General features: G+C 36.6%; 1 protein-coding gene across 3 annotated transcripts in view; it reads right to left on the reverse strand.

Annotated features, from left to right (window-relative positions):
* BRINP3 (BMP/retinoic acid inducible neural specific 3) overlaps positions 1 to 25189 on the reverse strand; it is a 415839-nt gene that overhangs the window by 72614 nt on the left and 318036 nt on the right. For all 3 annotated transcript variants that reach the window (XM_007528705.2, XM_016190641.2, XM_060178474.1), the window contains one exon: positions 11887 to 12109. In XM_007528705.2, coding sequence (XP_007528767.1) covers positions 11887 to 12109 — 223 coding nt within the window. The remainder of the gene's footprint in view (positions 1 to 11886; positions 12110 to 25189) is intronic.

The raw sequence follows: 25189 nt of genomic DNA on the forward strand, positions 1-25189 counted from the left end.
GTTCGAACCCCGGCTCCCCACCTGCAGGGGAGTCGCTTCACAGGCGGTGAAGCAGGTCTGCAGGTGTCTATCTTTCTCTCCTCCTCTCTGTCTTCCCCTCCTCTCTCCATTTCTCTCTGTCCTACCCAACAACGACGAAAACAACAATAATAACTACAACAATAAAACAACAAGGGCAATAAAAGGAAATGAACAAAATAAAGTAAATTAAAAAAAAACATCAACTTAAAAATATATATATATATATATATATTTTAGAAAAAGAAAAATAATAAGGTCTGGGATATAACTCAGTAGGAAAGCATAGAATTTACAAATTTGAAATTCCCATGTTTGATCCCTTGTAGTATCTAGGTCATATGCTAGAACCATGCTACACTCTATCTTCTCTTTTTTTTCTTTTAAATATTTATTTATTGGATAGGGACAGAAAAACTAAAAGAGGAGGGGGGCTAGAGAGGGAGAGAGAGAGAGAGAGAGAGAGAGAGAGAGACCTGAAGCCCTGCTTCACCACTTGTGAAGCTTTCCCCCGGTAGGTGGGGACCAAGAACTTGAACCTGGGTCCTTGAGCATTGTAATGTGTGTGTTTAACCAGGTGTGCCACCTCCTGGCCCCAACTCTATTTTATTTGTCTTTCTCTAATACAGAAATAAACACAAAACAAAAGGGGCAACTATGTATAAATGTGAACAGATAGTTGTAGGGATGATGGTTGGCCCATGTCTACCACCTTAGGGGAACTGTGGTGTATTTTAGTGGGGAGAGTGAAGATTCAGAAATCTGGTTGTGGGGATGGTGTGGATTCAAACCCATGTATACATGTAACTCTGTAATATAAAAATAAATTTTGAGAGTAGGGCAGTAGCACAGCAGGTTAAGTGCAGGTGGTGCCAAGCTCAGTCCAGTTAAAGGCACCGGCTCCCCACCTGCCGGGGGGCCAATTCACAGGCGGTGAAGCAGATATCTATCTGCAGATGTCTATCTTTCTCTCCCCATCTCTGTCTTCCCCTCCTCTCTTGATTTCTCTCTGTCCTATCCAACAATGACATCAATAACAAGACAATAATTACTACAATAAAATAACGAGGGCAACAAAAGGGAATAAATAAATAAAAATGTTAACCAAGAAGCAAAGGAATAGGTTAATTCAAACAGAAATGAAACCACAGATTGACCACAAAAAATGATGTTTTCAAAATGTGGAGTAGGGATTGGTGAGAATATTTGGGATCTAGTAGGCTGAGCTTGGGCCATAGTGGCATTCAGTGCAGTGCGCAATGTGAACACAAATATTTTGTGAAGTAGGAACTTGTTCTCCTAAAACATGTACACTTGTATAAAACACTGTTACCTCAATTAAATCAAAATGAAAATGTCAGTTAAATATATGCTTTTCTCTAGTGTTACAAAGCTGTACTTATTTGTTACATATATGTAACAAAAAGTTTAGAGAAAGAAAGGCTTTAGAAGAAAATTTCAGAAAGAAAAAACACTGCATCTAGGGTTCAAATGAAAATCAGGGTTTAGATGCTACTCAAGCATCTTGAGATTGAGTTCACATGTCAACTTCATTGTCAACCACCATGGTCAAGATTGGTATTCAAAAGAGATAGCTAATATTCTTGCACTCCCTTAATAGTGTTTATTGGTAGAGACTAACCCTGTTGGCAATGGTCTGCATGTTTGTCTCCTATCTCACCTCCGTCCTCATTTTAGAATCTTAACCTCCTGAAGTGAAGGAAATTAGGAAGGGTAGAGTGTAGTAGTGCCTTAGGTTGTAAATATAGAAACTTCCTGAATGGAATTAGTGTTCTTATAAAAGAAATCCCATTAAGATTCCTTGCCACTTCTCCATGTGAGTAAATTATAGAAAATTATGGAGTTGTGCCTTCATCAAAAAAGTACTAAGCTAGAATCCTGAACTTTCTGCTTCCAGAAATTGAAATTTTGTTATAAGGCACCCAGTCTGTCATATTTAGTTTTAACAGTAGAAATGGACAAAGACATTGTGTTGGGTACATTTTAAAGAGCAAGTGAAGATATAAACCTGCTTGGTAGTAAGACAAAAACAAAAGCAAAAACAAACAAACAAAAAAACAGATTGTGATGTGATATACATGCTGTAATAAGTAATACAGTCCATGTAGAGTGAGAAACATTTTAATAGATAGCAATAATCGATTGTTGCATGGCTCCAGAAAGCAGAGGAAAGCATTCAGAAAAAATGTCACAGAGCACACATCAAATATTTATTGATCACTTTCTGTCTGTGAACTGGAGAGCTGTCTCTAAATTCCAACGCACTCTGCTGGGACCTTATCCTTTCAGAGTTTCAGTGGGCGGGAATGATTTCCCAATCCTTTCATAGCTGCCATTTATTTCAGCATCCCCAGGCTGATTTCATCCTCCTCCACCCACAGACTCGGCCGGCTAAGCCTTCTGACTTCATTTTCTTTGTGTATAGTGTACGTCCATGTTTTTCCTCTTAGTCCAAGGTCACAGTATCATTTTGAATTGTATTATGATTGAAGGAGAGAATGAGAGATGGGGAAGTTGACTAACTTCATGAAATAATTCAAGTTTATATTTGAATATCAATTTGAAAGGATATTTGAGTTTATATATATATATACATATATATATATGTATGTCTGTGTGTGTATGTGTTTACATAACTCCTCCAGGTATCATGTCAGTTAATAAGTTAATATTTTAATTACGTATTTATATGGATATACTGTGTTGTGAGAAAAACTATGATGTACTTTTCTATGGATTTCTCGGTAGAAATGTTTCATGACTTTTCCAACAACCAAATCTATGTCCATATGTAGCTAAATATGTAATGAATGTATTACATACTATATAATGGATTTTACATCTATCTATATACATATATATTAAACATACCTCTCTACATAGTTTTTAGTTAATTTAGTTGAATGTTTATTATCACTCCCTAAATACCCAAAATACAGGATTCAACTCATCGTATAAGATCATATGACAGAGACTGAAACAGAATTATTCTGTCTTTCACATAATATCGACTTATAATATAAGAAATCTGATGATTTATAATCAAGATCCACCCAACAACAGTTTATAAGACTTAAAACACATTACAGTAGAAACAGAGGCTGACAGACTTTCTCTGTAGGGAATCAAATAGCAAATACTCAAGGTTTCAGAACCATACAGAACCTTCTATGGTCATTATCCAGCTCTGAAATTACAGTGGGCAAGTGGTCAAAGCCAATATAGAAATATATGGATAAGGCTTGAGTTTATGAGCATTAAAAGTGACCTTCATGAAACATACACTGAGCAAAAATAGTATTTTATCAACCACTGAGAATATACAACCTAGTCTTCCTTCATAGGTTGATATAAAAACAGGTGGAGGGCCAGTTTTGGTCTATGTGCCAATTACAGAGAATAAATAGGATGTACATGCACAGATCTTAAAGAAAAGTTTAACCTGGGGCTTGAAAGTGTTTTAATACTGTGTTTACCCTTTACCTGCATGAGGCCTAGTGTAGACTCTGTAACTTCAGCAAGCGACATAGCAGTGCTATTACTCTAACAAATAAATAAAAAATTTCAGATATATAAAAAGTAGTTTAGACTCATTCTCCTTTGTGAAATTAGTAAACTAATTTCATAATGTCTTACTTTCCATTGTTAGTGAAAAGAGATAACTTCTCTATTCATATTTAGCACAAGAGACTGTGTAACCTCTGCATCCCTGCTGGTCTGAGGTCTTAGGTCAGATCAATGTGGTTTACAGGTAACAGTATTTATATCCTTTTCCCATATTTGGGAGCTAGTCTCTGCCCTGATCCAGCTTTCTCGTCCTATTCCCAACTCTGACACTATTTTCCCATATAATACTTTTAGCCCACCTGCATGTTATCTGTGGGGTTCAGGCAAAAGTTAGTAAAGTCTTGGGCCCCTTAGAATATACCTACACTTCCTACCTTCTTCCAACATTAAGACTTCAAATCTCATCTGCTACACTTTTACCTTTAGGCTCCTAATTATTAAACAATTTGTTCTGCTGCCGCGGACCACTCAGTGGACAAGCAGCAGGAGGGTCAGGGGTCTTGAAGGCAACCTCCCAGGTGCGTCAGGAGTCAGCGAGGGAGAACAGATAGACACCACACTCTATTGGAGGATGAATCTGGACTCGTTTTAATAGTGAAACTGCATTAGCTTTTATACTTTTTTTAGGTTACATTCAGGTTGTCTAAGCAACCAGCTCATAAAGAAGTAACAATAGTCTTGTGGCTTTGGCAGGCTACATGTTATTCCCCCATAACTGTAAAGAATGGGTACAATACTTTGTATTGTTCTGTTCCCAGGGGAGGTCATACCCAGAATTGTTTTAGACTTTTGCTGAGGGCTATCTCTACCATTAATCTTCTATGGGGGCGTACAGATCTTTGCCTAGTCGTGGACCACTGCTCATCTAGGTCTGGTACAGTTTAACTATTAATCTTTCTTTGTTTCAATAAGTCAACTTGTACCTGGGAGGCCTCAATCTCTGTATTGTTTTTATGAGGGGCAAGTCATAACATGACTTGATTTGTCCGTCTATGCTGACCCACCTTCTCCACTTTCAATAATGTAACTTTCAAATATGCTCCTGTGTAAGGGAGAGGGGGTGCTTTTGACTCTCCATTTCCACCAGGCACTGCCAAAGCATTATTAATCAATTGTGACAGTATAATTGTTTGTAGCAATAATGGGGGGAGAATGCGTCGACCCATTCCCGTGCTTCTGCCCAGCTTCTTTGAAGTCTGAATGCAGGTCCAGAGGAGATGACTTTGTCAGTCTCTCTGGTGGTCATGACAGGGCGGCGCATTCTGCTTTATATTTTAATGCTTTTCAGTCACTAAGTTGAAGATGGTACCAGTATGCCAACCTGAAGTCCCTGAGCAGATGACCTTACAAATAGGTACTGAAACCCCACCTCCCCGGAGCCTTACTTAAACGGGAAAGATATAAACAGGTTGGGGGTATGGAACAACCTGCCAACACGCCATGTCCATCAGAGAAGCAATTACAGAAGCCAGACCTCCCATCTTCTGTACCCCATAAAAGTCTTTGATCCATATTCCCAGGGGGATAAAGAGTAGGGAGACTTCCAGTGGAAGGGAGGGTATACGGAATTCTGGTGGTGGGAATTGTATGAAATTGTACCTCTCTCATCCCCAAATCATGTCAATCATAATTAAATAACTATTTAAAAAAAAAGAAAAGAGATAACTTCTAAAATATGCAAGTCGGGGCCAGGTGGTGGCGCACCTGGTTGAGCACACACTTTACAATGCTCAAAGACCCAGGTTCGAGCCCCCAGTCCCCACCTGCAGGGGGAAAGCTTCACAAGTGGTGAAGCAGGACTGCAGGTGTCCCTCTGCCTCTCACCCTCTCTATCCCTCCCTCCCCTCTTGATTTCTGACTGTATCTATCCAGTAAATAAATAAAGATAATTAAAAAATTTAAATATGCAAGTTAATTCTTGTGGTTTGCTATAGCCTGCATGCACCAATATGTCTATTCACAATTCTGTGCTCATTGATGTCACATTGAAAAGTGTGAAACTGATCACAGAAGTGATATTTACATCAGAAATGTAGTAAATGCTGGGGCCAGGAAGGAGCCTTAGAGGTAAAATCCACATGTCATGCATGAGACCTTGGGTTTGATCCCCAACAATAATCAGGAACATCCTAAACAGTTCAAAAGGGAATTCCATGGATGATAGAATGGTGCTTTGGTGTCTCTCCCTTTCTCTCTATATAGTAAAAAATTGTGTTGGGGAAACCACTCATCAGTACTGCACATATGAAAGGACTTTGCCTTATTTCTCAGTACCACATAAAAAGAAAAGAAAAGGGATAAAGTAAAAGAAGCTTCTCACCCCAGATAGCGACTTGCATTATCATGTGCACATTCAGGTTTGAGTTAGGCTCCCACTAAATTAGAGGGTTATTTTCCTCTCCTTCTACATCTCAGGTTCTCTCTGTCTTAAAAAAACTTACACTTTAGGGGGTCGGGCGGTGGCGCAGTGGGTTAAGCGCATGTGGCGCAAAGCACAGGGACCGGTGTAAGGATCCCGGTTCGAGCCCCCGGCTCCCCACCTGCAGGGGAGTCGCTTCACAGGCGGTGAAGCAGGTCTGAAGGTGTCTATCTTTCTCTCCCCTTCTCTGTCTTCCCCTCCTCTCTCCATTTCTCTCTGTCCTATCCAACAACGAATTGCGTCAACAAGGGCAATAATAATAACCACAACGAAGCTACAACAAGGGCAACAAAAGGGGGGAAAAATGGCCTCCAGGAGCGGTGGATTCATGGTGCAGGCACCGAGCCCAGCAATAACCCTGAAGGAGGAAAAAAAAAAAAAAACAACTTACACTTTAGTGTGCGATTTAGTAAACGATTCACTCCCCATCCAAATAAAGTGATATGGAAAAGAAGAATAAAAGAAGACTAAATATTCATACATTTTGTGAAATGGCTGCTAAATGGTTATTACTAAAATTAAATAATAAAAATCAAAGTAGACTATGTGAAAAGCCAAAAAAAAATGCATCACCAAGATATACAACACAAACAAAACTTGTCTCAGAGTAGAGAAACCCTGATGCCAACAACAAAATAAATTGACCAGTGCTATCGGTGAGGTTTTTCTTCTAGTAGATGAGTGCTGATTAAACCTTGACCAATGCAATACTCAATATATTATTTCTATGAACCTTTAGATGCTTTATTACTCATTCATAACAACACATTCTTTAGGAATTAAACATTAATGCTTTTCAATAATTACAATACTGATTGTACTTTGATCAAATAAAACTGCCATTTTATGCTTATCTCAAAAATTTTAGAGTGGAAACAAAATATACTCATTTTTTAAAAACTTTTTTATTTTTTTCCCTTTTGTTTTCCTTTTTGTTTATCCCTTTTGTTTTCCTTTTTGTTTATCGTCACTGTTGTTGTTATTATTGTTGTTATTGCTGTAGTTGGATAGGACTGAGAGAAATCAAGAGAAGAGGGAAAGACAGAGAGGGGGAGTGAAAGAAATATAGACACCTGCAGACCTGCTTCACTGCCTGTGAAGCGACTCCCTGCAGGTGGGAAGCCAAGGATGCGAACTGGGAACTTTATGTCGGTCCTTGCACTTAACCTGCTATACCACTTCCCGGCTCCCAAAATATACTCATTTTAAGGAAACAAGATTGTTATAGTTTTCAGAATTTACTCAGATGTCACATGATTTTATGGACAGAATACTGCTGACAATAGACTTGGTGATTGAACTATCTTGTTTTATTCTAAAGGGAGAATTATACCATGCTTTATAAAGAGAAATTTAAATATTTTATCACTATATAGAAAGTACGAAAAACTTCCTTAATGGTGGTGGGGGGAATTTTGAGGGCCTCATTTTGGTTTTGATTAATGATTTTACAATGTCAAATACTGAAAACTAGTAAGTAGGTTAGGATAATTATAAGAGAAAAAGCTGAAAAAACTCAAGTGAATCATAATAAAAAAGATTTTAAATGGAGATGAATCATTGGTACGGTTTATTTATTTCCTCTTTCAAAATTTTCTGAAAACATACCCCACAAACATTCAACTTCTATTTCCCTTAGAGATTACTAGTAAGTGGTAGTTGGTGTGTTTTATTTTCCTAATGTCATTTTATGCCTCTATTACAATGAGAAAAAAAAAAGCAAAAAAAAAAAAACACAACTCTTTTATTTCTACTCAAAGAAAAGTGATGATGGGAAAAATCCATATTCAATAAACTCTTTCAGCTAGCAAGTTGCATTGTTTGTGCGTGAGATGAGGGGTGAGTAATAGCCAATGCAGGAATTATGCTATATTAAAAAAAAAAGTCAAGAAAAGCCTCTGGCAACCTCTGATTAATTTTGAAGTTCTGAAAAACAAATACTTATTTGTATAGTTTATTGAATTGTGTTTGAAACAACACATCTGCTTATAATATTATTTTGCTCACTTTGCACACAATTTAAATATTCATACTTTTCACTACAAATCTTGCACTTTTCTGACATTTCTTATGTTGAACTATGATTTTTACTAGATACTAACGTGGGTCATGTGATATATTTTACCTAACTGCCTGTTCATTTGCATTTTCTTTTTTCCACCACTCCATAAATTTGTTCTCAAATGCTGACTATATGTTTTTCATGGCACTATATTGAGATCTCACGGTTTTGTGTGTACCTATGTTTCAATGTCTACTTTGTTCAAATCTCATGAGTTCAGATGTGTTGTCCAAAATCCACTGTACTTCAGAAACATAATCATAAATCTACATGTTTATAATAAAATCAAATTGACTCCAAATCTACCTTACACATTTAAATATCCCATTTTTTTACAGGGTGAAACATATATTTTAATGGTTTTACAAATCACATATAATCTACATACATCTTACATAATAACATTGTATTTCCTATTTCATAATTTTTATGGAACATTCCTTGGAAGTATGAAGATAAATATACAACAATTATGTAAAACGGAATAGAAAACACTAGGGGGTATATAAAATAACAACACGTAGCAATATTTAGAAGGAAACATTTAGCTGTGGACTAATTTATTCAAAAAGATGAAAACCAAATAAATTCTTTACTTTTCTAATCTATAGAACTAGGAAAAGTAAATCATGTTAAATGGAAAGACAAAAGAATGATAGAAATAATAAAGAATATTGAAATATCTAAAAAAAAAGTTACTTGAAAAACTTTAAACTAGACTGGAGAGACAGAGAGAGAAAGGGGGATGCTAGAATGGATCAAACAAGCAATACCCCAGAGAATGGAAGAAGGTATTTTATCTTATCAACCTGATAGGAGCCTGAAATCAAAAGGTATAAGTTGTTCTTGCAAATCAATAATAAAAATTTGAAAACAACATTAAAGTGGGTGAATAACTCAAACACTTAATTCTCCAAAGGACATAAATAAGCACACAAAAAGATGTTCATTCATTACTCTTTGGAGGGTGTGTGTGAGAATTTAATTTAAAATAGAAGCCTGCAATAAGAAATCACTTCCTATGCAGTTATATGAAGGCAATTAAATAGATAGACAATAACAATTGTTGGAGAGGATGTGGAGTAATTGGAACTGTCACTCATAGATGGTGTAAACAGGAACTTTGAAAAATAGTTTGGCAGCCTCTCAAAATGTTAAATATTGCTTTTTTTTCCCCAAGACTTGTCCATTAGAGTCTTAGATAAATTCCTAGGGCAACTGAAAACACATGCCCATGGGAAAAAAATCATACCTGGATTTTGATGGTTGCATTATTCATGTTAGTCAAAAAGTAGAAATGACCCAAGTGCCCACTGAAGAGTTAATGGTGATATATCTAGAATACTGATACATGCTACAGTATGAAGAACTTGAAATCATTATGCCCAGCACAAAATACTACACAACACATGAGTATACCTCCATGTGCAGAAAAAGCAAATAAGCGGCAACAAATAGGTGAATCACTAGAGTGATAGTTTAGGTCAGGGAGCAGAAGTTTGAGTGACAGCTAATTTATACCGAATTTCTTTGGGTAGCAATAAGAATGTTTTTAACTTAGATGTTGGGCATGGGTGCTTATGTTTTCAGTGTGCTAAAATCCAATGAATGGAAACATGCTTCAACAGTTAGTTTTCTAAATAGATTTTTAAAATAATGCGTATACATATATACATAGCTTTTGTTTAGTAAGGAAAGCCTTACTGAGCAGCAGATTATTCTCTTAATGACTTAAGCATCAAGTCTTATTTAAAACATTTTATAACAGACAATGGATCAAATACTATTTCTAGTATTCTTATTTTTCTTTTAGCCTTTCATATATATATATATATATATATATATATATATACACATTGCCTTCAGGATTATTGCTGGCCTCCGGAGGCTAGTTCCCCCATTTTGTTATTATTGTTATTGTTGTTGTTGTTGCTGTTCTTGTTGTTGGATAGGACAGAGAGAAATTGAGAGAGGAGGGGAAAACACAGAGGGGGAGAGAAAGACCCCTGCAGACCTGCTTCACTGCTTGTGAAGTGATGCCCCTGCAGGAGGGGAGCCAGGGCCTCAAACCAGGAAGGATCCTTCCACCGGTTCCTGTGCTTTGCGCCATGTGTGCTTAACCTGTTGTGCTACCGCCTAGCCCCCTTGATGTATTTTTAACTAGATTTCTAGTGTGTATATAGAATTTTTTTTTTTTATATCTTGGACAAGTAAATGTATCTCAAAGTAGCAAATCTTTAAAAAAATGTTTATCAACATTAGTTATCAAAATTAGTTGAAAAGCAGGTATTTTTTTTCTTTTCATTTTATTGGGTGCTTAGTGGTCTACAACATGCTTGTTAACTTAGGAACACGCCAATACTCTAAGATCCTTTTCCCTCCCTCCCCAAATATTTTGCTTTATGCATTTTAATGGTTTATCATTATTCATACACATTGCCAGAAACTTCCACTGGGTTCAGAGATTCATGTAGACTAAGTTTATATAATTGCAAATATTGTTCAAAGTAAATAAGCTTTAGTTTTTTTTCTTACTTCTTTTGCTTATAATATAGCCATTACGTCATGTTTTGCTTCCTGATTATTACAATATCATTATTACTTAAGTAGCATACAGAATGCTTCTCTGATGGTAGTAATAAAAAAAGGAATACTAACATGTATTTCCCATTGTACTATTACTTCAAGGGAAAAAGTTTAATTTGGTGAAACATCATCACCCTCTTGTGGGCCACTACAGGACCTTGCCCTCAGTGTAGAAAAGAAGTGGTAGAAACTGCCCCACTCTCCAAAGGGAGGATGGATCGACATACTCCACTATTCAAGGAAGACTGGTCTTGAACTAAGTGCAGCCTAGAATGTTCCTAACTATGGCCATAGAATTCAAGCTCAGACTGACAGGGATGCAGAAGTTACACAGGTTCCTGTGATAAGTATGGATAGACATGGACTCTAGTCAGATGGATGGGGTTCACAGATAACAGTATTTATACACTTTTCCCATATTTGGGAGCTACTGTCTGCCCTGATCCAGCTTTCTAGCCTTAGTCCCAACTCAGACACCATTTTTCCAGACAATTCTTTTAGCCCACCTGCATGTTAGCTGTGGGGCTCGAGCAAAAATTAGTAAAGTCATGGGCCCCTTGGAATAAACCTAAAATCGACTTTCTAGCTTTTTCCAATATGAAGACCCCAAATCTCATCTGCTGTACTTTTACCTTCAGGTTCCTGATTAGTAAACTATTTCCTCTGCATTATATCTTAATTTTTTTCAGCTTCCAAGTTGCAGCTGCTACCATGACACCAACCTGACTTCTCTGGGCAGACGACCTCATCAGTGTGTCCTGGAATCCCACCTCTCCAGAGCCCTGCCCTAGAAAGAAACAGGCTGGGAGTATCGATCAACCTACCAACACCCACGTTCAGTGGAAAAGCAATTATAGAAGCCAGACCTCCCACCTTCTGCACTCTATAATAATCCTATGTCTATACTCCCAGAGGGTTAAAGAATAAGGAAACTTCCAATGAAGGGGATGGAATGTAGAACTCTGGTGATGGGAACTGTATGAATCATACCCCTCTTTTTGCCACAGTCTTGTCAATAATTATTAAATCACTAGTAAAAAAGTTTGAATTCAATATTTTGAGACTTACAAGAATCTTTTGTATTCAAGTGAGCTATAAGAATATAAATAACACTGTGCTCAGTATACTGCTACACCTGAATTTAGGAAATAAACAAACAGATTTCCATGTAAAACAGTGCTGTTCGTTGTGTACAAGGTTACAAATATCTTACCTTTGTCTTGGCAGGCTGATGAGAGGTTGTTTATGACACCTCTTGCTAAGGCTAAAGAGCTTGTGTACAATTTTCTGCGCCTTTAGAAAAAGTTGTTTCATGCTGTTCTCCAGCTGCTCATAGCGACGTTGGAAATTAGAATCCATTGTCCACAAATGCATGATAGTAGATGTGTTGAGGAAATAATTCATAGGTAGTCTTTTCATAAAGAACTTGAATTCATCTAAAATGTTAAAAATCAATACTTTAGTTATGAAACAGTTACCTTCCCTTTTCCCCAAATGTATTTACTATGCTAGCATTTAAAAAATAGATATAATCAAATATTTGAATTGTATGTTAATAGAAAGTTAAGTTTTTTAAAGAATATTTTCAGGTTTGTTCTCCTTCAAATAGAATTACTATGAAAGAAAACAATTGGCATCATTTATACTAAATCACTAATTTTAGACAGTTTAAGCTGTATTCTTTTTGATGGTATATTTATCTATTCTATCCAAAAACAGAGCACCCTAGTAAAACTTTTGCAAGCTAAAGTGACAATAAATGAAGAAGCAATTACTGTTAATTGGTATGGGTGAACTCCAGGACTCAAAGAAATCACCTACCAAATAACACACACAAAACTTAAATTATCACTCAAACATGGCAAAAGTAATAATGGCAATAAAAACATACTGCTGTAAAAGTAAACTTGCATAAGGGAAAATTGCAAAAAACAGGGATACCTGTATTTGAACAATACTGGGCAGTCTTCATTAACCTAACTTTCATTTAGAAAAAATACATGATATTATTACTAAATGTGTTTACAGATAATAAAGAGGTTTCATGACCTAGGTTTGAGCCCAATCTACTACAATAGAAGACGTTTCAACAGTGCTGTGTCTTTTCCTTTCTTTTCTTTTTATTATTTGAAAAGGTAATTCTAGAACTTCACCAATATGTCCTGTATTCCCACCTCCGCAGAGTCCTGTTCTCCTAGGGAAAGAAAAACAGGAGGGAGTAGGGAGTCAGGCAGCAGGTTAAGTGCACGTTGTGCAAAGTGTTAATGGACCGCGTAATAATCCCGGTTCGAGCCCCCAGCTCCCACCTACAGGGGAGTCGCTTCACAGGCAGTGAAGCAAGTCTGAAGGTGTCTATCTTTCTCCCTGTCTCTGTCTTCCCCTCCTCTCTCCATTTCTCTCTGTTCTATCCAAAAACAACAACATCAATAACAACAACGACGACAACGATTAAACAAGGCAAAAAAAAAGTGGCCTTCAGGAGCAGTGAATTCATAATTCAGACACTGAGCCCCAGCAATAAACCTGGAAGCAAAAAAATTTTAAAAAAAAAGAAAGAAAAAGAAACAGGCTGGGAGTATGGACCGACCTGCCAATGCCCATGCTCATCTGGGAAGCAATTACAGAAGCCAGACCTTGCACTTTCTGCACCCCATAATGATCCTGGGTCCATACTCCCAGAGAGATAAGGAATAGAAAAGTTTCCAGTGGAGGGGACGGGATACAGAACTCTGGTGGTGGTGGGAATTGAGTGGAATTATACCCCTCTTATCCTATGGTCGTGTCAACCATTAATAAATCAATTTTAAAAAAGAATCATGTAAAAAAGTCATTCCAGAGTGATAAAACACCAGTGATATCAAAAAAGAAAAAGATATTTGATAAGAATAAAATTACAACATTTAGCGACAGTTTTCCACTTATATTCCAATTTGCCATGATAACAAATACTTAAAACATAAACATACACTAAAAAGAAAACATTTAAAATCTCCAGTATTGGCTAGGTTTGGGTCAATAATTGTCACTATTAAAATTACCTTTTTTTCACAAGTCCAGTTATAAAAATTTTATTTTTATTTATTTTAACAAGATAGCTTTTAATTCCCAGATCACATCAAATCGATGAGGTTTACAGTCAACAATATTTATACCCCTTTCCCATATTAGGGAGCTACTCTCTTCCCTGATCCAGCTTTCTGGTACTTTTCCCAGCCATGACATCATCTCCCCAGACAATAACTTGGATCCACTGGCATATCATATTTCAGTCTCAGGGGAAAAAAAGAGAAAGGAAAAAAAAAAACGAATATAGCCACAGGCCCTTTGGAATTTAACTAAAATATGCCTACTATCTATAAAATGGAGGACTCCGCCCCCACCACCAACTCTTTATCTGCACTATTCCAGCCCTTAGGTCCATGATTGGTCAACAATTTGTCTGGCTTTGTATGTTAACTCTCTTTTCAACCACCAGGTTCTAGATGCTAGCATGATGCAGACCAGACTTCCCTGGACAGACAACCCCACTGATGTGTCCTGGAGCTCTGCTTTCCCAGAGCCCTTCCCCACTAGGGAAAGAGAGAGACAGTCTGGAAGTATGGATCAACCTGTCAACGCCTATATTCAGCAGGGAAGCAATTACAGAAGCCAGACCTTCTACCTTCTGCATCCCACAATGACTTTGGGTTCATACTCCTAGAGGGATTAAGAATAGGAAAGCTATCAGGGAGGGGACGGGATATGGAGTTTTTGGTGGTGGGAAATGTGTGGAGTTGTACCCCTCTTAGCCTATGGTTTTGTCAATGTTTCTTTTTTATAAATAAAAAAAATTAATTAATAGCATTCATTATAAAATGTATATTGAAATCACATTGAATATATAGATTATCTGGGTTGGTTAGTTCTTCTTGAGTATATAAAGACAGAGGTCTGTTATTTTTTGGATCTTGTAGGTATACACACTGGTCAGAAGAAGTAAAATATAACAAAGGAAAACATTTTGTAGCAAAAAATATGGAGATATATTTTGTCTGCATTTTTCTTTTCCTTTTTTTAATTTTTATTTTAAAATGGAAAGATTGACAAGACCATAGGATAAGAAGGGTACACTTCCACATAATTTTCTTTTTTAAAAAAGGTTTTATTTATTTATTAATGAGACACAGAGAGAAAGATCTAGACATGGCACATGTGCTGCAGAGAATTGAACTTGGAACTTCATGCTTGAGAGTCCAATGTTATATCCACTGAGCCACTTCCCAGACCAATTCCACATAATTTTCACCCCAGAACTTCATGTCCCATCCCCTCCCCTGATAGCTTTCCTATTCTTTAACCCTCTGGCAGTTTGAACCTAGGATCATTATGGGGTTGCAGAAAGTGGAAGGTCTGCCTCCTGTAATTGTTTCCCCACTAACATGGGTGTTCGCTAGAGCATACACCTATTTAGTATGCTAGTCTTTCATTTAAGTAAGCAGGGTATAAATAAAAGACGTCTTAAAATTCCAACTTCACAGCACCCTAAATTTTGTGTTGTCCTACATGTCTCTATTGAGACGGAATAATTCCCTCTTTTGAATAAAGGAGCTGATGCATGGAAATTGGAAGCACTCCTTGGAATATTCGCAGAGCAGATGCCTCTATTTTGAAAACTAGCCATTCATTCCATTGTCATATTTTACTAGAACACTTTTGATACGCTCTTATTGTTTCAGGAGTATGTATATCTTAAGTATTATAATTATTTGCTTTAATAGTTTTTGAAACTTTCTAAATCAGTACATTTTTCAAGTTGACTAATATTTAAAATATTACTTAATTTTACCAAAATACATATAATAGTGTATATCAACTGAAAAGTGTCACTATGTAATTTCTGAGTCACAGTTTAACATGACACTTGAATAATTACTTCATTATGAAGTCATTAAGAGTTCCTTCTAACAGTCACCCAAAACATTTACTAAACACCTGTTGTGCAGAAATCATACAGATGTTTCAGTCATTGAGATTCAGCATGGGTAAACTTTTTACCTTTTTTTTTTATAATGACAAATGACATGAGATGTTTTGAAATACTGAAGTAATATCTTCAGTATCTGAAATTAGTTCCACTTAGAAGTCAATAGAATCCCCATAAGTATTCCTGTGGGTATGTATCTTTTCTCAGTTTTAGCAATTACTAAAGTATATGTTTATACAATGAATGATATTTGAATGACCATTATCGTTATTACATAAATCTTATGAATAGCAAAGAGAAAACACAGTGGGGATGATATATAACATTTAAAAATTTTTCTTTTCTTTTTATTTAAAGTACTAGTGGCATATGAATCCTTATTGGTTTATGTATTACCATATCTCTGACACACAGCTCTCATTTAAGGTGTCATCTGGCATGGAATCTGGGACCTTGGAACCTCCAGCAGAAAAGTCATTTGTATAACTGGTATGCTATCACCCAATCCAATCAGATGTTTTTTTCTTTTTCTTAGAGACAAAGAGACAGTGAGAGAGAGAGTCAAAGACACCAGCACTGTAGCTTCCTTCAATGGGATAACGACTGGACTTGGAGCCAGTTGGCCCATATGGCAAAACAGCACACCAATTTACCACCATAATTGAATTAGCTCCCCAACTCAGCCAGATAGCATTGTTATTCTCATAATTTCTAAATCTACCTAAGTAGATGAGAGGCTCCTATGCCCAAGAACCCCCCCCCCTCAATTAAATGATCTGAACAAACACACAGAAAAATTACGGTAGCAAGGGCCAGCAAATAATGCACTGGAATAGTATACACTACTGTTGTGTATACTATTGCCATGTGCATGGCCCAAGTTCAAATCCAGCCTCCAACACACTGAAGAAAGCTTTGGTATTATGGTCTCTTTTGCTCTCTCTGTTTCTCTTTTTTCTCTGTCTCTTTCAAAAAAAAATAAAAGTTACTGTAGCTTTTTTAATTATCAAAATAATCTCCATTGCAATATTAGAATATATGAGTGTACATGAGATATAATCAGAAAATATCACTACTAAACATTGAACTCATGTAATTAAATTATGTAATCTATGCCCAACAAACAGTGCCTACCCAAACTTTTGGAAAATGAATGAATGATTAAAAAATTGATTAATCATGTAAAAGTAACTAAAAATAAAAATTTAGTGTCCAGATTACTGAAATGCTATTAATCTGAAAATACCAGTTTGTTATTTATCAAACACCTTTTCACTGTAGTGTCTCGACAATTATAAAGCCAAGGAAATAAGAACAACAATGATAGCAATGACATCCCTCTATGCTGCAAGAATTCATTGTCATGTATTAATGCACTTACTAGAGGCAAATACAATTAGGATAGGCAACTTCTTTCTAAATGAATTATGGAGGCTACCAAGTTTACTGGAGACTAACACTATCATTACTTCTACAACTACCACATTTCTACAGCTTCTCTATAAAAAAAAAATGCAGTAATAGTTTTAAAAATCATTGAACAAGGTTTGCTGGTGTGTTTTTTTTCCTCTCCTTTTCCCCATTAGAAGCTCTAGTTAGCACTTGATAATAATTAGATAACTTAAAACTAATGATCTCTCTGTTAATGTGGTTTCTAACTTTGGGCAGAAACTCTATTATGTGCTTTAAATATTAACTTAATACCCCCAATAATCCTTCATGTAAATTTTATTACAGCTGTTCTGTATATAGAAAGCAGCTGAAACGTAATATTATGATGCATGTCAGCAAAACATTTGATTAACACTAATGCACTTACATACTTATGCACTAATATATTTATGTTTTTTGTTCACATGCTTCATTAAAACTAATAGTTAAGAGGGGAAACTCAGGACATAAGAGAAAAAGCCATAAACAAATCCTGATTCATTTGTCTGTCTGCACTATAGAAACAGTAAGCAACAGAGCTATATTTTCAGACGTACAGAATCTGTTCAGAACTGCTCTAGAATATACTTTCAAACACAATCTATGGAATTCTGAGTTTATTAGAGCTTTGAGGCTAATAATGCCATTTATTTCCTCAGAAATGTAGAAAGCTAATTTGTTTTTATTATAAAAAAAATGAGTTCATCCACTGAAACAATTCGAAGAGAAATTATTTCCTCATTAGTAAGTAGGACTATGAACAGAAAGGATGGAAGGAGTAAACTGATATTCTTTTGCTTTTTAATAATTGTCATTAAAACTCATATATATATATATATATATATTCAATATTAAAAAAGCATAACCAAAAGTCAGGGAGAGAGCATAATAGCTATGCAACAGATTTTCATGCCTGAGGCTCCAAGTTCTCAGGTTCAATCTCAGTACCAAAAGCCCAAGTTGAACAGTGTTCTGGTAAAATACTTACATAAACATAAATACATAACCAAAGGCATTATACCCCAATAAACAAGGTACTTCTCTGTACTGGCCATTTGAAATTAAATGATATTGTATAATTTCTTACAGTACTATAGAAGTAAAAGTTGACTGGTGAAATTTTATGTATATATTATTTTCTGAATCAATTAAGATATTGATACAAAATATCTTTTCAGTACAAATGCCAATGAAACATAGGTTATTTTAATTATTATTATGAAAGCAAAGCAACAGTATTACTACAGTAACAAAGTATGTTGTAGGCCTTCATATAAAATGTAAGAATATAATAGACAAAACGTGTGATCGATATAAATGAGAAACTTGTGCATTTATCATGAAACAGAAATTATTCTCCTTTTTATCTTTGCAAACATAAAATGTTCTGAGATGATACAAATTCTATTGCAAAATAAGTCAGTAAATAAACATAATTCCCTTAAAAATAATTCAGTACTATGGCATTGCCCACACATAAATTTGAGGCAAATATATTGCTTCTGTGGTTGGAGAAATCAAGAGAGAAGGGGAAAATGGGGGGTGGAGGGTGGGGATGGAGAGAAAGGTAGATACCTGCAGACCTGCCCATGTAAACCATTAACCTCCCAATTAAAAGGAAAAAATAGCAGGCTGCGGGTGTATGCAGCGGTTTAAGTGCACATGGCGCCAAGCCCACGAACCAACATAAGGATACCCACCTGCGGGGGGGGGGGGGGGGTTGGGGGGAGCGTCGCTTCACGGGCAGGTCTGCAGGTTTCTATCTTTCTCCCCCCCACTCTGTCTTCCCCTCCTCTCTCGATTCTCTCTGTCCTACCTAACAACAGTAATAGTAACAACAGTGATAAACAACAAGGGCAACAAAAGGGGGAGAATTGGCCTCCAGGAGCAGTGATTCATAGACAAAAGAAAAAAAAAGGAAAGAAAAAATAGCTTAGAAATAAAATAGTGAAAGTAAATTAAAAAGTCTTGCAAAACAGCTCAAAAATAAATAAATTTATTTGGTTTATTTTTCGTCTACTAATCTGTCTGATGTTGATTTGTTTTATCTAACCAAACCAAGAATTCAAAGTGGCAGAAAATTTTCCCCTTGAGCCTTTACACAGGCAAGTTAAAAAACAAAAATTAAATAACAACTGAAATGAGTTAGAAGACAGGCTGGTGTGAAGATGAGACAGAAAATTCATGTCAGTTAGTGTGTCCTGATTGGCAGAAAGTTTCCAAGAGTTGAAAGTAAAAGAACAATGTGACTGATTTTGTGGTGAACAGGTTGACCAATCTTTACTTCTGACTAAAACTAATTGCTTTTTACTTCCTACAAGTTATGTTTTTCCTTTCCAAATATTATGAAGAGGTCATTAGAATGATTTGTATCAATTTAGAATTTTCTCACTTCTCAGTAAATCACTGATGTAACTTTTAGTAACTGAATACCAATTCAAGTCTATTCAAGTCATCCTATAAGCCACATGTATAGAATTTATACTGAAATTGACAAAAGACTATAATGCTATATAAAGTAAATAGCAAGCCAGTTCCTTAGCTTGAGAACTGGCCAATTTTGTGAGGCTACAAAGTGAAGGGCACACAAGGGTATAAATCAGAAACAGATTCTTGTTCCTTAGTCGCTGTGTTTTTCTTGACTCTTTTCCTCTAGAGGACGCACCACACTTTTATATCAAAATACTTCAATATGTTAATCCAATTAGTACCTCCCTCATTACCTTATTGTGTATAAATCCTTTTTAAGTTATTGGGAACTCATATAAGCAGAGCTTTAGCTCTGACTAGGGATTCCAAAAAGACCCAGATTGTAGGCTTTGCCCTCACTATAAACCACAATAGCACTCTTCTTAATCTGCCTTGGTGATTCCATGTTATTTGATATCCAGTAAGGAAATCCTTTATAAGGTTGAGTTTGCTAGAGCCAATTTTTCTTACTTGCAGTAATGAATCTAAACTGATAGAAATGTCAAGCCACAAAAAAGTAGTTTCACGATGCCTTCCTCAGAAAATAGGGAGAATATGTTCTTGATTTCTTAAGACTAATTGGAACATAAGTCCATAAGACATTAATAGTGGGACTGTAACAACAGAAATACTATTTGAACTTATCTAGAATTACGAGCTTGTTTTATAAATGGACCCTGGACTCTGCCTGTGTAGAACTGAATGAAGAGCATGAAATATTCAACAACTGAAGGTGATTTGGTTACTACAAATAGATGACTTTCTTAAATACTCAGATTTCTATGCTTTTTCTCAAAGCACCGATGAATGGGAAAGATTTTCAAAGACTATACTAAAGGTATCTTTTATCTCTTATGTCTGTAGGGCTGCACACTGTGATTCCAAGATTAAATTCAAATTTCTGCCAGATCTATGATGTTAAACATTGATTGGAAAGCTACCAGAACATGGGAGCTGAGGGCTAGATAGGTGGGCTGACTGGAATTAACTCAAAATAATCCAAAATTTTAATGTTAGTCTTTCTCATCCCTAAGAAGCAGTAGCCTTTTGCTCTGTTGGTGAACGAGTCCTGTATTGCCTTCTCTTACTGTAAGCAAAAGAGTTGCTTTCATTGGGGAGTCAATTCTCACGAGATAGTATCAAGTTTTACTCATATTCATTGGGTAAGAAACACAAAATGCATTGTGAAATGAATGTCAGTTGGCATCTCTGATGAATACTGTTTTGGTTGATTTGTCTTTTAGTGGTTAGTAAGAACAACTATATGAATTCTCTGGTTTCAATGAGGCTACAATTATTTCTCTACTTCTTTATTGGCATATATTAACAATCAGGAGTACCCTGAATGTGGACATAGTTGATTCAATAGATAATGTTTCCAGTATGCTCCTCAGAAATGCCTAACTTGAGGAATTATAGAACTTCCTAATCATATTAAGGTCCCTAGAGACTTAAATGATAGGATCAGCTCCCTAAGGTCAAATATAATTTGTTTGAATGGAAATTAAAATTTTCAACTAAGACCTGACTTAAGATGATAGAGAAGAATATTATGTTATTAAATTTCTAGTTCTGATCATTTCAAAGATTCAGATCCATGTGCTACAACTTTTCTTTACATTGTGAATTAATGAAACAGAGTGCAGCCTAATAAAATTAAGGGAACATTTTAGGTTTTCCCTAAGTCCCCTTCAAATTAGATTCAGCTGGGCACTAACCTATGCCATATTTCTTTTCTCCTTCCTTGTCTTAGAACAGAAGAGCATTGACTCTGCAGCCTGTTATAAAATAAGATGAACTAAATAGAAGGGTAAAATTAATTTTATCTTTATGTCAAAAGACTAACTCCAAGTGATACTGCTTACTTTTCATACATGACACAATTATAGGAATTAGAAAAATATTATTAGAAATGCATTAACAATTTAAGCCCAGTGTTAAAATTCGAGCAGGTTACTAATTTGAAAGCTTAAGTACTTAGATTGAAGGAATATATACTCAGAACTGAGGTCTATGCATTAAAAAGTTCAAGACATTCAATCTATCTTTCCCTTATCATACTGATTAAATATGATTTATAAGACTATAAGTTTAATGGAGTAAAAATTAAAACCATTCCCACCACCAAAGGTCTGAGTCCTTATCCCTACCCCGCTATGGTGGAGCTGAAAATCTACTCTCGCCCCACCCCCCAGAGTTTTTTACTTTGGTGCAGTAATCCAAACTCAGACAAATTCTGCTTCACATTTCCATCTCTGTTTTTTTTTTTTTATCTTTAGTTATTTATTGGATAGAGACAGCCAGAAATTGAGAGGGAAGGGGGAGATAGAGAGGGAGAGAGACAGAAAGACACCTGAATGCTTTACCACTCTCAAAGCTTTTCCTCTGCAGGTGGGGAACGGGGACTTGAACCTGGGTTCTTTTACATTGCAATGTGTGCTCTCAACCAGGTGCGCCACCACCTGGCCCCCATCTCTGTTTTTGTTTCTCATCTTCTGTTTATGAGTGGGATCATCCCATACTCATCTTTCTCTTTCTGACTTATCTCACTTAACACAATTCCTTCTAGCTCCATCCAAGATGGGTCGGAGAAGATAGGTTCATTATTCTTAATAGCAGAGCATTGTGTATATATAACACTTTCTTAGCCACTCATATGTTGTTGGACACCCAGGTTGTTTCTAAGGTTTTGGCTATTATTAGCTGTGCTGCTGTGAACACAGATACACACATATCTTTTTGAATGGATGTGCTTGACTCCTTAGGATATATCTCTAGGACAGGAATTTTTGGACCACAAGGAAGGTCCATTTCTAGCCTTATATGCGTTCTCCAGATTCCACTCTACAGGGGTGGGGCCAGTTTACATTCCCACCAGCAGTGAAGGAATGATTCTTTATCCCCACAACCTCTCCAAATTTTGTTGTTGCTGTCATTTCTGATGTATGACATTCTCACAGGGGTGAGGTGGTATTTCCTTGTTGTCTTTATTTGCATTTCTTTGATAATGAAAAAAAAAGTGGGTCAGTATTAATATTCATCTCCAACTAATTCACCATGTTGACTACTGCTAATGAAAACATCTATTCCAGATATGGTAATGGCTCCTGGTGGCATGGCTCCTGGCAGTACCAATAAACCTTCTTCTTTGATACAAATAGTTTCCTTAGCATTGTAAACAGAGAATATTTTCAGTAGTAATCTCCTTTACATGTTAGCTATAAGAGTTGAATTTCCAAGTTTATTCTAGGGTTAAATAATTTCTCAACTTATATACTACCATCAGTTTCAGAAAAATAAAAGACCATCATGCCCCAGAACACATTTTTTTAATGACATCATACTGAACAGACATGAAAAACATGAGTAGCATGTATCCTAGCTCTGGCCCACACTTAGCTGTGTGCAAGGGCTGCAAGTAAATCTTTTAAAAACTCATGATTTCTGATGGTCGATGGTTGAGAGCATGTTTGGATTTCCTCTCCAGAAAGCAGAACAGGCAACTGTCTCTTCCGCTCCCTTTAATAACAAAGATCAATAAAGCAATAATAGCTACAATATCAATAAAAAGGGCAACAAAGGGGAAAATAAATATATATAAAAATTTAAAAATATAAAATAAATTGAATAAAAGTATAGTATTATGCAAAATTATTCTGATATAAGAATTTTTTCCATAAAGAGATTATTTCAGTCCTAGGGGTCAAGCGGTGGAATGCCTGGTAGGGTGCATATGTTACAATACACAAAGACCTGGTATCAAGCCCCTGTTCCCTACCTGTAAGAGGGATGAAACTTCACAAGTAGTGCTGCAGATGTTTCTCTGTGACTCTCCCTTTCCCTTCTTTCTTGATTTCTCAGTCATATATATATATATGAGGGGGGGGGGGGAACAGGGAGTAACTTGAGTCCCTAGTCATTCCATAGAAATGTTAAGAAATCATTTCAACTCTTGGAAAACCAAACTTTCAAGAAGAGAAGACACTGAGGTGGTGCGATAATGCAGGGGTTAAGTGCACATGGTGCAAGTACAAGGACCAGCGTAAGAATCCAGGTTTAAGCCCCCAGCTCCCCACTTGCAGGGGTGTCACTTCACAAGTGGTGAAGCAGGTCTGCAGGTGTCTGTCTTTCTCTTTCCCCTCTCTGTCTTCTTATCATCTCTAGATTTCTCTCTGTCCTCAAAAGTAGGATTTGACTGAATCTGGAGCAGGGAACCAAAGTAAAATCTCTGGGTTGAGGGTGAGGGTGGATGTTTGGCATCATGGGGTGGTGGTGGGGCGGTGTGTGAAGTCGGGGGAGGATGGGATGGGACACAGTCTTTTGGTGGTGGGAATGGTGTTTATGTAAATTCTGATTAATTCCTAGTCATATAAATCACTATTTAATTAATATGAGAGGGGGAAAATTGTCTATACCCATACCACCCTGAACACGCCCAATCTCATCTGAGAAGGGAAAAATTGATTGAATGTCTTTTAAATGCATAGACCATAGGCTGAGTCTTTGAAATGTTGACTCTCTTAAAAGCTTAGACCAGGTAGAACAGAAGCAACCAGTAGCACAGCTATATACAAATTATGTCAAAGGACATAAATTATGGTGATGTTGTATATAATACAGCAAATCCTAACAAAGGGATTTTTCAAAGTTAACCCAATTACCAAATAATGTGATTATAGCAATAACTATCTATTGCCTTCTCAAGCCCTAAGACAGCAGAGACCTCTCACTTCCTTTCTAGAGCCTGTATTTCCCCAGTCCTGGAACCTCTAGAGTGAGGTTCACTTTCCTGCATGCTTCTCTCAATTCATACCAAATGATATCGCATCTGCTGATCCCAACCTAATCAACACAATGAGGACCACCTCAGCATGCTTCACTGCAGTCTGTCCAGAGACGTCAGTCATGGAATGTCAACCCTTCATCCTCATTACTTGGTGAGATCTTTCCTTTCATAGGATTTTCTGATTCCATTCCAGGTGGCTCATTTCCTAACAAAGTCCCAAAACCTAGATATAAACAAGGTCCCATGAGACAGGGCATATGTTCACATGTATCCATAAATTAAGTCAAATTATATATCTGAAAGCAAAAGTACATAATAGTTTGCAGCGAGTCAGTATGAAGTTCATAATGAAATAGTGTCTACTTAGACTTAGATACCCTCCTCACCTATTTCCTATTATACTTCCCTCACTCACTCCCAAGTTATCCCTATCAAAGCAAGGACTGCAAAAGCTGAATAAGGGCAAGATACTGGCACACTTTAACAATGACTCTTTAGTCACTATGAGGCCACCCCATCAGCTAGGGCCCTATTTGGGGAGTCCTGAGATTCCCAAACAGACATGATGGCCTAGACCTCAAACAAATCCCTCTCTCCATTGTTACTGGTCATCTCTATCAGGAGCAACAAACTAGACCCATTTGTGGGCCCCTATAGGACCTTGCCCTCAACTTGGGTCAACAATAGTAGAGAATGTTCCATCTTCTGAAGGGAAGCTGGACAATATACTCTATACTACACCTGAGGAAGATAGGTCAATACTGGGGCAGCTTGGAATGTTCCTACTCATGACCACAGAATATGAATTCGATCCACATGGATACAGAGGTCACATAGGCTCCTAAGTTGAATATGGGCCCCAAATAA

The sequence above is a fragment of the Erinaceus europaeus genome, chromosome 19 (genome assembly GCF_950295315.1).
Source record: "Erinaceus europaeus chromosome 19, mEriEur2.1, whole genome shotgun sequence".
Classification (NCBI taxonomy): domain Eukaryota; kingdom Metazoa; phylum Chordata; class Mammalia; order Eulipotyphla; family Erinaceidae; genus Erinaceus; species Erinaceus europaeus.